Genomic DNA, 16661 nt, shown 5'->3' with positions numbered 1-16661 from the left:
CTGGATCAATAAGATTTTATTTCTTTCCAACTATAGTTACGGATTGTGGATTTACCTCAAGAAGGCTGCTAGAAAGTTCAATTTAAGCACTTGATATCTGAATTCTTTTGTCTTCTACATTGCTCCTTTTGATATTCTTGTATTTGTTAAAGGTTGTGAAAGAATTAACTTCTAAGTAACTTAACATTTTTTAACCGTTTTAACCATTTTGAAGGAATTAAATTGCTACTTCTTGCACAACTTTGAAATAACAAAATTGATTGTCCTGTTCTTATAATCTAGTAGCAGGCTGTTTAAAACCTCTGAAAATGATTTCTTTTGATCTCAAAATGTGGTTAATACTACAGAAATAATTGTTTTTGTATGTGGGGCACCTAAGGTATTTTTCTAGGAGGAGATACAATAGGAGAAGTTGCAATATTAATTAGCCAGCTTTGTCAAAGACATCTATAATATCCTTAGTTATATCTCACTATTTAGAATTTAACAAGCACACAGTATTATGGACTCTTAGAAGACGGACGTAGCTAGAATAAATATGTAACTCTGGAATGAGAAATCTACACTTGATTTACAATAATAGATTGCTGATATATTTTCCTAAGATTTGAATTAGTCTTTTTTTTCCCATAGAGATGTGAGGAAGAGAACTTCCACACTATCTGATCATATATCCTTTAGCTGTTTTATCTATGATATAAATTTCCAGGCCTTTTTGGAAGGTTGTATTTATTTATTGCTTTACAGGGCTGCCCGATGGACTCAGGGAGGCTTACAAAGAACATTAAAAATATAACTTGACAAATCAATAATAAAATGTTTATATGTTATGCATTGCTTAAATTGTTACATTGCACTATCCAGCTGGCTAAAAGCATAGCAATGAAACATGAATTTAGAATTTATTTTGCTTTTTCACAACTATATAAAATTGTAAGGAAAAGTGAGAAAATTATCTGGATCAAAACTTTGGAACTCCTCAATAGTATTCCAGCTAAAGACAATAATTAAACATTTTAAAGATGTAATAATAAAGAATTACATATAGACCACCTAAATGTATTACGTTTATCATTCGCAAACAGATTCATTCTTGGTTTTCCTTCAGCAATTTCTCTGACATCAGCAAGCAAGTTTTTACACATTCACATTTAAATTAATGAAGTAGCTCTTAGCTGGGAAGTCTTTGGAATTTAAAAATAAGCATTGCCAGAAAGCAGTTTCCATCAATCAATGTCGATATGCTCTGTCCTTCATTCCTTCAACTTTTTTTTTCAAGCCTTGAAATTAGTGAGATGGGTGGTGTATAAAATAAGTAAGTAACAGTCTCACCTAGCCCAGATACATTTGGGAAGATAGCAATATAATCCAGTTTCACCATTAAAAATCTAGATTTAAAAATAACGCTATTACCAAGAGGTGATTATTAGGGTTTTTTTTTTTAAAAAACCCTTGTTTCAATTATTGATATCATGTCAGGAATTAGAGCACAAAAGTGTTCTTTAGAGGGCAAGGTTTATTTTGATTCCTGAGTGAGAATACTATATAGCAGTAGTTCTCAAACTTTTTGCTCTCAGGGCCTCTTTACATTCTTAAAAATTATTGAGGACCACAAAGAGCTTTTGTTTATGTGGGTTATATCTATCAATATTTACTGTATTAGGAATTAAAAGTGTAGAGTGTATGGAAGATGACTTTGAGATAGGCCAGATCCATCACCAAAACAACAAGGGGAAAAACATGGTTTAAGTCTAAAACAAGTGGAAAGTATGCAAAAGTGGCTCAGGGTTGATTTCTTGGTCTGGTCTGCACCGAGGGACTGACAAAAGTGAGAAATTATAGAAATATTTATTTATTCATTTAAAAGTAATAATAATTAATCTATTACATGTTAACATAAATCATGTTTAATTCAAGATAAATACACACACACACACCCGAAATAGTGAGAAGACTGGCATTGTTTTACATTTTTGCAAATCTCTTTAATGTCTGGCTTAATAGAAGACAGCTGGGTTCTCATTTCTTCTTCTGCATTCAATCTGTTACGATACAGAGTCCCCTTTTCAGGAGAGATGGACGGTGATAGAAATTTGAAAAATAAGTAAAATAAGTATGTTGTTTTGGTTGAAATATATGAAGAAAATCTGGCCTCATGCAGATATGTAGTTGGAAAAGAGGAGAGCATTTTAACAGCCTTTTCAGATAATTGTGGATATTCTTCTCTGATCCTACACTAAAACTCGACAAGTGGTAGTTTCTTACAGGTTAGTTGCAATGTGGAATGTGAAACCATATTAATGAGCTTGTCATAGTCTGCTGCATTAAAATCCATTGGTCTATTTTGTGCTTTGAATGGATCTTTTATCCGTGCATGGTTTTGTAACATCATTCATTGGTCATCTGGAAAATATTAGTTCACTGAGTTAAGCAGATCTTCCAAATGTTGTCACCTTTCATAATATCATACCAAAAAATCACATCCAATAATATCATCACTCATGTCATCAGAAAAGTCTTAAAGTGTTGGGAAGCTGTCAAATTCATAGTGGCAGATACAAGCTTTCCTAAATTCCAATTTTCTCTTGAAAGCTCAAATTTTATCATTAGTAACAAATACTGTCAGCTGTTTTCCTTGAAGTGACAGGCTCATTTTGTTCATTTTTGAGAAAATGTCTGCTAAATACCAAGTCTGAATAACCACAGTTTGTCAGTTGTTCTTTCAAGTAAAAATGATGTTCCATGAAGAAAAGCCCAGCTAGTTCAGCTCACAACGCAATCACACAAGTGCTTTTCCTCAAAACAAGCATTGTCCTTCAGTATGCAGCAGAAGTGCTTCATGTGTACTTCCCATTCCATCACATAGAGTATTAAAAAGACACATACTCAGGGGTCAAGATTTAATAAAATTAGTAATTTTACTGCTTCATCAAGAACATTTTTAAATGAAACTAGCTTTTTTTTCCTGCAAGTGTGGTGATGAAGAATACAATGACTAATAATATAGTTTGGTGCCACTGCCTTGATTTGTGCTAAGGCCTCAGCAGTTTTACCCACTATTGCATTTGCACCATCAGTGTAAATGTCAACATAGATTTCCCATAAACCATGAGATTCAAAAAAATTATTCAAGCCTTAGAATATTTTAGCACTATTTCGCTTGTTGCCATCCATATAAAAGATCTTCTTTGATTATTAGTTTGTGCAGATACCTGATTAACACAAGCAAAATGGCAAGTCCAGCCACATCTGTAGGTTTGTCCATTTGTAAGGCAAAAGTATAGTTCTGCAGACTAGATTTAACTCAGTCTTTATGTTTGCAGCTAAATCTTTAATTTGACGAGTTACTGTATTGTTGGAAATTGGCATTGCCATGATTTCTTTTCATCCAGCAGGCATTCAGCAATATTAACTCTACAAGGCTTTCAGCAATTATGTATGCTTCTCCAGCCAATACAATATGGTAACTTACTCTATAAGATGCTTAAGTGGCTTTTCAATTTCTAATTTGAAAAGCTGTAACAAATGTTGGCTTTTGATGAGCTCATCATGTCTACATTGAAAATATTCAATTCCTTTTTCTTTAAACTCTGAATCTCAAAATGACACTGCAACTTAACTGCATCATAATACTATTCAAAAACGTTCTGTTGCAGAAGACACAATAAGGTAAATTATCAACATGTATAAAATGAGGGAAAAATAGGTTTCATCATACTTTAGTTTCTTATTTACAGTTTTGCCCAGTTTCTTTGGAGTAGATTCCTCCCTTCCATGAGTCAGAGAACTCTCTGTCAGTTTCATCTTTTTCAGCATCTTCAGATGTAGACAGTGCAGCTGTAGGTTGAGAAAGTGAATCTTCAAATTTAAAAATTTAGTTTTTGAATTTTTTAAAAAAATATTATTGCAAAATAAGACAACAAAGTATTTTACTTCTTGTTGTGTTTCCACATAGGTGCAAGGAAAACTTCAGGATTTCAAAACCACCATTATTGGATGATAATGAAGTTACAGAGATTATGGAAGGTATAACTGAAGATACCTAATAAGTGCACAGTAGAAATACTAAACAAACTTAGTTATCTCTGAAAATACACGTATTTATTACCTAAATTTTCTACCACCATAGAAAATTCTAGAAAACACAAAAATACACAAACACGCATTCCATTAGCCATCAGAACTGTGGCATCTTTACACATCATGTAGTTTCTGGAAAACTCCACTGTACACTTGTGAGACAATTAGAGTGAAAAACGCAAATAACATCTTAGGATTATTGTGAAAATAGTTTTGACCTCGGGGCCTGCTGAAAAAGTCTTGGGGACCCCATGGGGTCTGCAGACCACACTTTGAGAAGTTCTGCTATATAGCATTAGGCTCATTTTAATATTAGTATTTATTTTAAAGGAACTCTACAATAGTCAATTATGGACACAGTATTTCCAAGATCTCAAGAGTCTTGTTCTTCATTTTCTAAAGAAGCCAAGGCAGAATAACCCATCTGGGTTTGGAAGGCTGCATCTACCTCCTACAACCCCAATTTAATTTTCCATTTCAGCTTAAGTTTTTTAATATAAATAGCATACATAAGCATTCACCAAACAAAGGGAAAAGGCTTCTCTCTGGACCAGAAGTGAAAATATTGCTGAATATGTTGGAACAGGCCCAGCCAACATAGCCAATAGTGAGGGACTGTTGGCAGTTCAGAAACTTTTGAAAAATTACATGTTCCCAACTTGTGCTCGAGAGAGAGAAAGCTATTAGGAAAAGGAAATCTGTGGCAAGGAAGCAAAACCCATAAAAATAACTGACCTCCATATCCCCCATTTGTTGTATCTCTTTCCAAATAATTTATTTATGAAGGAGCAGCATCAAGCTACATGTATCTATAACATGCAGCTGTATCACAAGAGAGACCTATCCCCATTTATTTCAAATAATACCAACATCATAAATATTTACCTCTACTAGCCTCAACTTCAAAATTTTAAAGTATTTTTAAAGTTGTTTAAAACTTTATTTCATAAAATTCTTCTTACAACTACTGCATTTATACTATTTTCAGATTTTCATTCTGCTACAAACTAAAGAAAGTTAGCCAATATAATGTAAACACGGTTATATTCCTGATAAGTTACATTTAATGAACTAAGGTTGACTCATTATTTTCAATTCCACTGGACAAAGATCAATAGCTTATAGAATATTTTATCAGCCCTCCCACTTTTCTATTTAGATATTGTCCAGTCTATCAAAAGATCAGGACAGACAACATGTCCTGCCTTTGAAATTATACATATAAAATTACCTCCCAATTACCTATCTAATCCGGGGCAAAAAATTACACTACAAATATTTAGCCAATAACTCTTTTTTCAGGAAATTAACTGCTTGATCAGTGTTTGGATGAAAACATACTCAGGTTTTAGTTATATCTAAGATAGGCTTGCTTATTTTTTTATTTCAATTTCTATACTGCCCATGTCAGACAAGTGACTCTGGGTGGTGAACAATCATAAAATCAGTTAAAACCAAATCCAAACATAAGAGAGAGTGAGTTCACAAAGCAGTAGTGTTACACATGTCAAATATCCAACACCATTTACTACCTGTGCAGCTGCATCCTGCACCAGCTGAAGCTTCCAAATGCTCTTCAAGGGCAGCCCCATGTAGAGCGTGTTGCAGTAATCAAGACAGGAGATCACAACGGCATGAATAACTGTAAGCAGAGCCTCCCTGTCCAGGAATGGGCACAACTGGCACACAACCCAAATGTTATTAATGTCAATTCATCATACTTAGCAGGAATATCAAGTTTGCAGTGTCATATTTTCCAAGATTTTAGTATAATGTATACAGTTACTTTTTAATTTAAAGTAAGTACAGTAGAACTTATTTCATCTTCTAGTATTCAACATTCATTGGAATAATCCATTTAAAATTAAGTACTTCTAAATCACACTGGATTCAAATGGGGAATTAAGTATATGTTTATATTTTTCTCTGCAAGCACTCTGAACATATTGAACTTCAACCACATTATTTTTTTAACAACCCATTCAGTAACCCCTACTGAATTCACTGGGGTTAGTTCTCAGGTAAGCAAATTAGAATACTGCAACCAGATATACTGATATCCACAGACAACCCCTCTAGCTAATATTTCAGAGAGATTATGTATATTATTGTCCTTGTTTACCCTAATGAAAATACATAAAATATATTTTAATACTATGGGATGGATGGATGGATGGATGGATAGATAGATAGATAGGACATTTCGAACCAAAAAATCGTTCTTTTGCAGGCTACAGAATCACACTTTGGATAGGTTGGTCCCCCCCCAGCCACCCAAGGGCTGCAGTAGGCAAATTGTTTCATATAAACAAAAAAAAACAGGGATTATCTTTTTTGCAATTTGGGGAAAGGGGTATTTTCCCCAACTTTATTAAATATATTTAAACTTATTATTCCTTTTCTGCCTAAAAATGGCAGTAAATCATATCACTGTTTCTTTCCAGGAAATTGATAAATTTCAGTGGTGTAGCTGACTGTACTGAGTAACTGAGCGGTTTCAGAATATGCTGTATTTTACAGAAATTGCAAGTCCCATAGATATGTATAGAAAAAAAAGCCAAAGATAATTAGAGTGCACTACATATAATGTTCTGCTTTTTTAAGTTATCAAGCTATTCTTTGGGAATTGTTACCACACATGTAATATAGGCAATATGCAATGCTATTCCAATAGGACACGGAGAAAGACTAGTACCATCACCACCACCATTTCGTCCACTGTAAAATCAAAAACAGGGAGGAGTTTGATTTAAAAATACGTATTTTTCTGATTAACAAGCTATTTTAAATTCAACAAAAATTAAAGTTCCTCCACAGTAGTTGATTTGAACGCTCTGTGCACTTGCTCAAGAAACATACCCCTAACCAACTGTTGATCTTTGACACTATAGCAACAAGTGAACATTTGTTCTGAAGGAATGCAAAGTATGTGATGGGGAGGGGATGTGGTCATAATTTTAAATCAGTTGGATAGACTTCACAAAGAAATACAGATTACTAACTGAATTAAATATACATTGCATTTAATTTACAGGATTTTGTTTTCATATACATTTACTGACCCACTGAAATACTGCTCATTAGATTTTTTACAATTTTGGGGTCAGAAAGACTATATTATAATCGTTTAAATATCTGAACTTAGATTATACAGCATGATATTTTACCTAATTGTACAGGAATCTAATAGCACAGATAATCCCCCCCACAGAAATCAAAAAGGTTTGCTAGGGTTAGGAGCCACATATTATCTTGGGTAGCCAGCAAGATTTGACATTCATGATCACAGCTTCAGAATGGCAAGTGTGGCTCTTCTATATTTGTTGTTTGATGATGAAACAGATTACTGGTGGGAATGTGTATGCATATTTGTAACCAGAGTCGCTATATCCCACTACAAGTTACACACAGATTCCATTTCGAAATAGGTACACCCTTCTTCCCTGTTTACTGTCTCTGATTAGAATTATGTTCTCCATTACCTCAGAAAAATTGATATACTGAGGTTTCCTTAGTCTTAGATTTTCTGACAATGAAGATCAACTGTAATAAATGTGTTGGATGCACATGCAGATTATTGCTAATAGGCAAGCCTCTTGGCATCAAATAAATTCCCTGATTCATCTGACTTTAAACTAGAGGTTGGCATGCTGTACAGGCAGTCATCACTTAATGACCACAATTGGGACCAGAATTTTGGTTGCTAAGCAAAGCAGTCATTAAGCAAATCTGACCCAATTTTACCTTTTTTGCAGTGTTTGTTAAGTGAATCACTGTGGGCATTAAGCGAACCACATGGTTGTTAGGTGAATCATGTGGTTTCTCCACTGATTTTGCTTGCCAGAAGCCAGCCAGGAAGGTAAAAAATTGTGATCATGTGACCTTGGGATGCTGCGATGGTCATAAATGCAAACTGGTTGCCAAGCACCCAAATCGAGATCATGTGACTGTAGGGACACGGCGACAGTCAGAAGTGTGAGGACCAGTCAGCACCATTATAACTCTGAACCATCACTAAATGAATGATTGAGGACTATCTGTAAAGCAATATCTGAGGGATTATCATGTGCAAAGGTTTTCTACATGTGCTGTTTATATGTGTGTGTCTTTTGTTATTTTAATGCAGTTTGATGCAATGCACCTTTCTGTATTTCTGCATATAGGACTAATTTGGCATGGGTAGTTTTCTCAGCATCCCATTTGTATTTTTAAAATTAGGTGCTGTGTGAGAGTTGAAACATGGGATCCTGCATACTGCTGTCTCGTACAGATTCTTTGGAAAATATTTTTAGGTTTATACCCATTTCACAATAATGTATTCAGCACAACCAAAAGGTTGGAAAGCTCATCATTTACTTAGAATACAGGTGTGCAAACCACAGAGTATAGAGTGGAACCCAAGATACCATCTCCACAACTGCCACCAAATGTTGCATTTACTCCATGTCTACAATTCAGCAGGCTGAGAATCCTGCTAGTCTCCTGGAGAAAGTAGCATATGGTGATAACCTCTCCAAGCAATGTCAGATTAATGTACATTAACCTCCAGTCTATGGAATAGCTGAATGATGGACTGAAAGTCCCTTCATTCCCCATGAATATGAGAGGAAGAGAATGAATTGTAGAGAAGGGCAAACCTACTTGCAGCTATCACCAGCCTAAATTATTCTAATTTCCAACAAAACCCATTAGTGCTATGCGAACAAAAATAACTGTTTGTAGTAATACTGAATCAAATTAAAAATCAAATATTTTTTCTTTTTAGCACAGGATATTAATATAGTTAAACACAACACAACACTGGGAGAAATATACTGGTTATCATATACATTCATTGGTTTCATTTGTGTATGTTCAGTAGTATTACTCTATACCAAGGAGTTACTAATACAGTATAAAATTAAGATTCACTTGCTTCATATGTTAAAGTTGAAAGCATACTAACATTTTACTTAGTTTCACTAAGCTGATGTTTAATTTTTTAATTTGAAAATTAATGGTTAAAGCCATTATAAGTTTTTCTACCTTATCAAATTATTTGGTCACCTTAATCAAAGGCCTAATGTGTAGCACCACTGATATGCACCAACCAAAGCATCCACTTGGATATAAGAAAGCAATGTTGAATTCTTCATTTACTTATGAAGTTTTCTAAGTGGCCTTAAGTAAATAAAGTCATTATATTCCATGTTAAATATACCTTATAAAGCTATCAAATTGCAGAACTGCTTTGAGCTCCCTGACAGCAAACGAGAAACACAAATTCCAAAGTACTTTTTTCTAGCCTGAAAAAATACTGCTATTCATGACCCCCCCCCCAAAAAAACACTCTCACAAATTGACCTTTATTTGCTTTATAAAAGCAATCATTTCCATTCTATGGTAAATTCTAACTTCAATATATATCATGTTGGTTACTTTTACCTTAGCAATTGAAAATGCACAAAGTGCTTCATTAAATTTCTTCATACTTTTAAGATATAGTCAGCCATAGCCAATGTTGCCAAAATCATATACATAAGAATAATGTTAGGATCATCATATATAATATTTGACTGTAATCACAGATGGGCAAACTACCAAAGCAATTTCTCCTACAGGTCCATTAATAGTGGATTCAAATAATATATATATTCAGATTCCAAACATTAATAAATTTTATGATGCAATTCTCAGTTCAAAATGCATGGCTTTAGGAAAACTTTGCGCATTTTAATGTTTTAAGATAACACTGCAGAATAAGATAGAAAAAAATACCCAACCACAAATAAAATTTGCAAACTAGGAACAGACTGCTATTACAACTCTAGTAATCTCTGACCATTTGCCATGCTGACCACAACAACAGCAGCTGTAGTTCAAAACATCCAGAGGGATCCAGATTGAAGAAATCTGTATTAAATTACACACCAATTTGATTGCACTTTTCTTTCTGTTTGCACTCACACTCTCCGGTCTTCTAGTTCATTGCAAAGGTTTGCTCAGAAATGCCTGCTTCTATTTTTGCTTAATCACAGTTTCTCATAGCATCCATATCACCAAATTGTGGTTAATGCTCATTATAGTTTATCTGAAATAAGCCTACCGAAAAAGATTTCCAACAGGCATTTTTGTTATATTTAATGGCATTCAAAGAAAATCTTTTGAACTAATCTTTGCAGCTATATAATATGAAGGAGAAATAGCTAACTGCAACTCAATCTCATCTTACTAAACCAGGGTTAGCACAAAACCTCCTTATATATACTTCAAATTAGTTCATGTATCATTCTATTCTTGAATTTTTGCCATTACTAGATCCAGAAGATAATTCCTTTTATACAACTATGCCTTTTGTCTGCAATTTTTATTGATCTGAGCATATAGGATCATAATCTAAACCTCTCAGAATCCAAGCCTCATGGAAACCAATGCACAGAAATATTGAATATTTATGCCATATTCAGATTTGCCCAAAGGCTCAAATTTTCTCTATGGAAAATTCATGGTTGATTATGATTCTCACCTCAACATGAAGACTTTCTCTCTGAGATAGAACAGCTCCCCAAATTGCAAGGTATCTATTGGTTTCAGCCTAAACATCCTATAAACAGAAGTAACACAGTCTCCAAGGACATAGTCAAAACTTATTAGAAATTTTGTTAGGTCTTATCTCTAGCTAGTGAGGCAATTATTTTACTAATATACAATTTTTATAATATTTTTAAAGATACTGCGGAGTTGCTTAAGATGTACATCGTACAATTATGATTTAAAATTACGTTTGTCTAATCAATGTTTGTCTTGTTTAGTGTAACAGGCAAAAGCTATACTATACCATGGAATTTAAAATTTGTATCAAATGCTGTGATAGGAGTCACATGCTATTCTAAGCCATAATGTGGATTTAACTTGATTTGTTATTTGAACTTATCCACTAAGATTTAAAACTATTGGTTACAGCTTAAAACACTGTGTAAACATATTCTGAGATTATATTTCTCTTTGTTTATTGACAATTGTATCAAATAGACAATTTATAACAGCTCAAAAGTAATCTATTGGTCACTGACAGCCCTTTCAAAATTACAGAAGGTCAACAAAAGGCTATTATTATTATTATTATATTTTTATCCTTCCTTTTTATATATAACTCAAGGCAGCAAACATACCTAATTCTCCTGCCTCTATTTTCCCCACAACAACAACCCTGTGAGGTGCCTGCTGCACAAAGAGGATATATTCTTAGTAAAATTATATTCCATTAAATATTTATACTGCTCAGTCTAAAGAATTCATTAATTACTTTGCAAGGAATGCAATAAGGTATTTCAATCTGGAAGCCTCAACAACTGAATTATATTCATACATACATACATCTATAAATTCCTACTGTAGGTTGTTTTTATCTTTTCACATAAAGACTGCATTTAACCATCTTTCTTCACTTATTTGACAGGAAAACTACTTACTGTTCTATAGCACATGCAAAAGCCCAGAGAAGCATTATCACTTAAGTTATTACACCTAACATCAGAATACTGAAGAATGGAACTAACCAGTGATAAACGTTTTATATTCTTCAAAATAAAAATAAAAAAAACTTGCCTATAGCCCAGTTTGTACGAGTTACTAAAGTACAGGTTAGCATTATGCCCAAACTGTGTGAAATCCTTCCTTTCTGCTTAGCAAAACAATATGCTACTTCCCCCTAAGAAGAAAACACAATTAAGAGAGTCTGTGCAAACCAATCTGCTGTTTCCATATGCTGGTAATAAGTGGCAAAAATGTCTCACCCAGTTTTGTTTTGGAAAAGTAGTTCTTTTTAAGAAAGATAGTCAGTCCAAAAAAACTGCCAAAACTGTGATACCAAGGGAAAGCCATTCACATATGAAACTACTACTAAGCAAGAAAAGCAATGTGCAATCCATTTAAATCAAAACCTTCATTGCTGACTTTCAGTTCTTATGCAATGTTTCACACAGGAAGTTAGCAAAGTAAAAACCACAATTTCCTGTAAATGGCAAACATACCCAAGATAAGCTTACCACTGTTCCAACTTAACATTCCTAGAGTCAAATTTTACTAAACCATCTTCTGCAAGTGTACATATCAAATGAGAAGTTACCAAGAAGCAGCTGACACACCTTCTGAAAGAATGGCTTCTTTCAAATAAAGTAGAACATCTGCAAATTTTCTGACATCGTTCACCAGCTGCATGATATATTCTGGGTCCACAATAGTGCTGTCATAGCAGTCAGAGTTTGAGCTAATGCTGCTCAGAGAACTACTTTTGGTGCTGCGCCCCATCCCCCAGTTTCCTGTATTAGAGATGGTGAAGAAATTGGAGGTAGACAGTTTAGTTAATCCTAAACCACGCTTGTTGCTGCCACCGTTCTGTCGCAACATCCCAGCCACTGCAGAGCTTATGAAATTTCCACAGCTAACGTTCGGTGTTACTTAGGGTCCATCTGCCAAGCAAAAGAGCCCTGAGAAAAGAAAAACAAAAACAAACCTGAGTCAGCTATAAAAATCAGAATAAAAATAAAAGATGATTTTGAACATTATTAAAATGCTATATTATTGGTAAGCCTTTAATATTAAAAACATTTTTTTCAGTTTAAGACAATGAGCAGTCCCATCGAAAATTTTGACAAAATATGTGATACCCAGCTTATACCCTTATAAAGCCATTTTAAATGTGTTTCTACATTCAAGCATAAATATCTCTAAAATTACAATTTTAGAAGGCATATCTCAAAGTTTAAGAAATACTCATTCAAGTGGTCACTTGAAGCACTTGCAAAAACCTAAAATTATACATTTCATGAAAGACAAAATTATTAACCTTTAAATCATGATTTCTCCCATTTCCAATGTGATTCAATTCAGTTTATTCCTATGAACATCTTCAAGCATACAAACAACATTTAAGATACACAATTATAAAGCATATTTTTATTTTTTAATATATAGTAATTTACAAACCTTATTTCTAATTCAAGGCATTCAGTTTGAGTTAACAAAAGTAACAAATTAAATTACAATGCTTCAATATGCCACTCTTCCAGTTTTACCAAGAAGGCAGTATTTTAAATTACAATTCAATTAAAATGTTTAAGGGTTACAAATGTATAATTAATATTATAGAGAAAGAGGCTTAAATAGAAATTTCAAGTATTTTCCAGTTAATACTTGAATATGTGCATTCTCATTCTCTGAGAAAAAGTAATATTCTGGACAATTAAAATTTCCACTGACCATTTTAATGTCAAGTGCTTTGCACTTATTTAATCTTTGTTTTTTATGCATGGTATTATGCCTGTTTCTTAGGCACATGCATAATACCATACCCTAATATATGAAAATACACCGCGTTAACATCATATCCTGATGCACTGAACTCTATGGGAAGATCATGGTAGATAGGAGCTCTCTTTAAACTATATTGTGCAAAAACTGTGCAAATTTCTTAACTGCCTCTATTTGTTTTCATAGCCAGAATAATATTCTGCAATCTTATCGTTCCACTTAACTATTTCCCTCTTTTAAAGCATAATGACTACTAGTGAGACAAGCAAAACTTGCTAAACGTAGAGAACTCTTGTGGGTTTGTATCCTGAAGCATGTCATATTTAGAATCACGCTCATTTTAAAATATTTAAAATGCTTCCTCTCATACTTGTTAATTGGAACCTGCTCTCACCCACATTATAAAAGACAATTAATTTTAAGATACACAAACGTGCTTTAGAATCTCATTTCCATAGCTACATTATATATTAATAACTTTTCTATAATTATCCAAGCAAGAACAGTGACTATAATAAAATACAATTTTGTTTTTACAATATAATCCCTTTTCTTAGCTTTTTAAGGCCCTAGACATTGATCGGTATATTTATTTAGGGGGGAAAAAAATCCCCCTTACTTTTTATCATCCAGGAACGCAACTACAGTACCGCCCATCACTGAAAAAGCCTTCATTCCTTCCAAAGTAATAACGTCTAATCAGCATCGGACCGATTATCTGCTTGTTTACTTAGAATATGCGTTCTCTCAACGCGACTCTTCACAATACCCACAGGCTTACTTCCCAGTTCCCGCAATCACAGTAACTTTGGCAAAAGCAGAAGTTGAGGCAGATTTCTGAAGGAACAAGGTTTCTAACACGAGGTCTCAAACGTGCCTGCCCGGTACCGTACAACAAGGGGAGAATCTGGCACCAGGGCTTTTATTAAACGAAGGGCAAGAGAGGCAGCGAAAACCTGGCAAAAAGGTTGTTGACAAATATATGCACGAACGAGGGGTAAACCTCCCGGTTTGAGCAAGGGAGGAGGCGCCTGAGTACACCCGCCCCTTCAAAGAAATAGCTGGCATTCCTCGCGGGACGGGCGGGCGCGCGCGCGCGCACGCCCTCCGCAATTCCCCTTTTTCCCAGCCGCCGCAGGCCGTCAAGGGCCCCCTCCCCGGCCTGTGCATGTGCAGCCAGCTGCCAAACCGCACGTTCCTCTCCTCCTACTGCGGTTCATGCCCAGGATTTAAATACAATCGAAAGGAGACGCTCAGCCAAGGCAGGGGAGGGGAAGAGCCATAAAGCTATCAGGTAGTAACTAAACAGACTGCGGGAAGAGAAGAGGGGAGCGGAAAACTCTTAACCGGGGTGAGTTGGGAATACGCCCCCTTCCTCTAGACGGACGGCGGGGTGGGGTGGTAGCGTTGATGTTAAAAACACCCCCGAAACCAGCGGCGGAAGATTCTCAAGAACTGCCCCCGACCCGAGAAGCAGCAGAGGCACAACTCGGAGCCAAGGAGCTGGCGACTCCTCGCAAGGCTCTCCCTCCGCTCTGATCCCCCCGCCGTTTATCTCGCGCCGCTGAAGGGACGGGGGCGCGTTGACAGGCGTCGTTCGCGGACTCGCCCGACCCAACCCCCGCCACGCGCCCACTCGGCTCTTTCCTTACCCGACAGACCGGCTGAGGCGAGGCGAGGCGAGGCGTGGCGGGGAGACGACACTATAGCCGGCGCGAGGAGGGGGTCGGTGCCTTCGGAATTGCGGGCAAGGGAAGCAGCTTCAGGAGCTGCCACATCCCCTCCGTCCATTGAACTCGCCCTCTCCTCTTTCCCTTCACACGACGGCCTGCTAGACTGACTAACAACAACGCCGCCGCCGCCAACCGCTCCTCAGCCCCGCCCTTGGCGGGAGGCCCCTTCAAAGAGCCGTCTCCCATTGGGCGCCTTCCACCCCGGGGCGTGGCTTCTGCGAAAGCGGCAGCAGGTACGAGCGGGTTCGTCAGACTCTTGGCTTTCAGTAAGGGAGAAAAATAAGAGTGCTTGTCAGATTTCAGAACGTGTGCGGAACAGCCTTTCCCTACCTTGGTTCGTACAGTTTTCATGAACCCCGTCAGTACGCTGGCGGAAACAATCTGCCAAGCTAGGAAACGTCAGGATGAAAATACAGGGGGTCGGGGTTTGTTCATTTCTCGTCGGAATGCAAACTCCTGGGCGGCGAGAGCACAAGTTCCAGTGCCTGCAGCTGATTCAAGACCGCCCTGATTATCTGCTGTTTTGTGGTACATGAACTGTTTTTTTAATAAGTTAATATTAACTGTTGCTCATAGTCTTCCAAGTTTATCTCCCTCCCTCACATTTGGAGATTAAAATCTGGTAGTGGAGTCAGTCATTTAGTCTTTGGAGAATGTCGAACACGATTTCAAGGAGCCTTGCAGACCGGCTAGCTCGTTCCACTTCCCCAGGGCTCAAAAAATCCAGAAATACTCTCTTACCCATGGTCAACTATGCAAAAGAGTCCGACCATCTTTCTAGAACAGCAATCCTGCGTTTTAGTGCGTGGCTGGTCTCTTTAGTGCATGGCAGGCAAGAAATTTTTAATTAATAAGGCATTCAGACTCCATGTGTGCTTCCTCATCTCCCCTAATGGGAGAACAAACATGCCTCAGTAACATTTTTTTTCTTCCATGGCCTCATGACACTGCCTTTGACTAATCCCCAGCTGGTATCCAAGGCAGCTTAAAGTCATCCTTAGTAGTTTTCTTCCTTTTCCTGACACAATTTTTGCCTTGGGTGCAATCTGACATGCTTCACCAACCATGTGGTTGCTGACATGGTCAGAGATTAGGCTCTGCCCCAGCTTCTATTTGCCACTTTAAGCTGCTCTGGGCATGCTTCCTCCCCCTCCTCCCTCCATGGCCATTTTGCACCAAAGACGGGCAAGGTCTGACCAGCACTTTCCAAAGCACCTGTCAGGTCGTTTTACATGGGTCCCTTATAAACACAAATGTAATGCTCTTTTGAAAGAATGCTACTTTTGATTTTTACACACAGGTTAAGCACTAAGAGCTAGACCTCTGTTTAAAATTCAGGATTAGGACTCTCTTCAAAGCGTGCAGGTCCTTGCTGTACAGAAGGTCGATTTAAACAAGAAAAGAGAGCCTGGTTCTGCCAGCTCTGTGTTGCTAGTTCTTACACACTATCAAACATCACAGGTTTTCCTAGAGGCATCTACAGAATCTGAAGCTTTCATTAAAATGAAATTCTGCTTCACCGTGCACCCTTCCTTCAGAAGAATACTACTACTTCAG

The 16661-nt window shown here is 36.5% G+C and overlaps 1 protein-coding gene across 3 annotated transcripts in view; it reads right to left on the bottom strand.

Moving 5' to 3' along the window:
- Positions 1–15251, bottom strand: part of ARHGAP29 (Rho GTPase activating protein 29) — a 66065-nt gene extending 50814 nt beyond the window's left edge. Inside the window, exons 1-2 of one of the 3 annotated variants that reach the window (XM_063298296.1) lie at positions 15024–15251; positions 12207–12548 (exon numbers count right to left, since the gene is read on the bottom strand). In XM_063298296.1, the coding sequence (XP_063154366.1) occupies positions 12207–12468 (262 nt within the window). In that variant the 5' untranslated portion in view covers positions 12469–12548; positions 15024–15251. The remainder of the gene's footprint in view (positions 1–12206; positions 12549–15023) is intronic. The other 2 variants (XM_063298294.1, XM_063298293.1) reach the window with 2 other exon arrangements.
- Positions 15252–16661: the final 1410 nt, after the last annotated feature.

The sequence above is a fragment of the Candoia aspera genome, chromosome 3, assembly GCF_035149785.1.
Source record: "Candoia aspera isolate rCanAsp1 chromosome 3, rCanAsp1.hap2, whole genome shotgun sequence".
Classification (NCBI taxonomy): Eukaryota; Metazoa; Chordata; class Lepidosauria; order Squamata; family Boidae; genus Candoia; species Candoia aspera.
The sequence above is the reverse complement of the archived record's forward strand: the minus strand, read 5'-3'. Positions and strand labels throughout refer to the sequence as shown.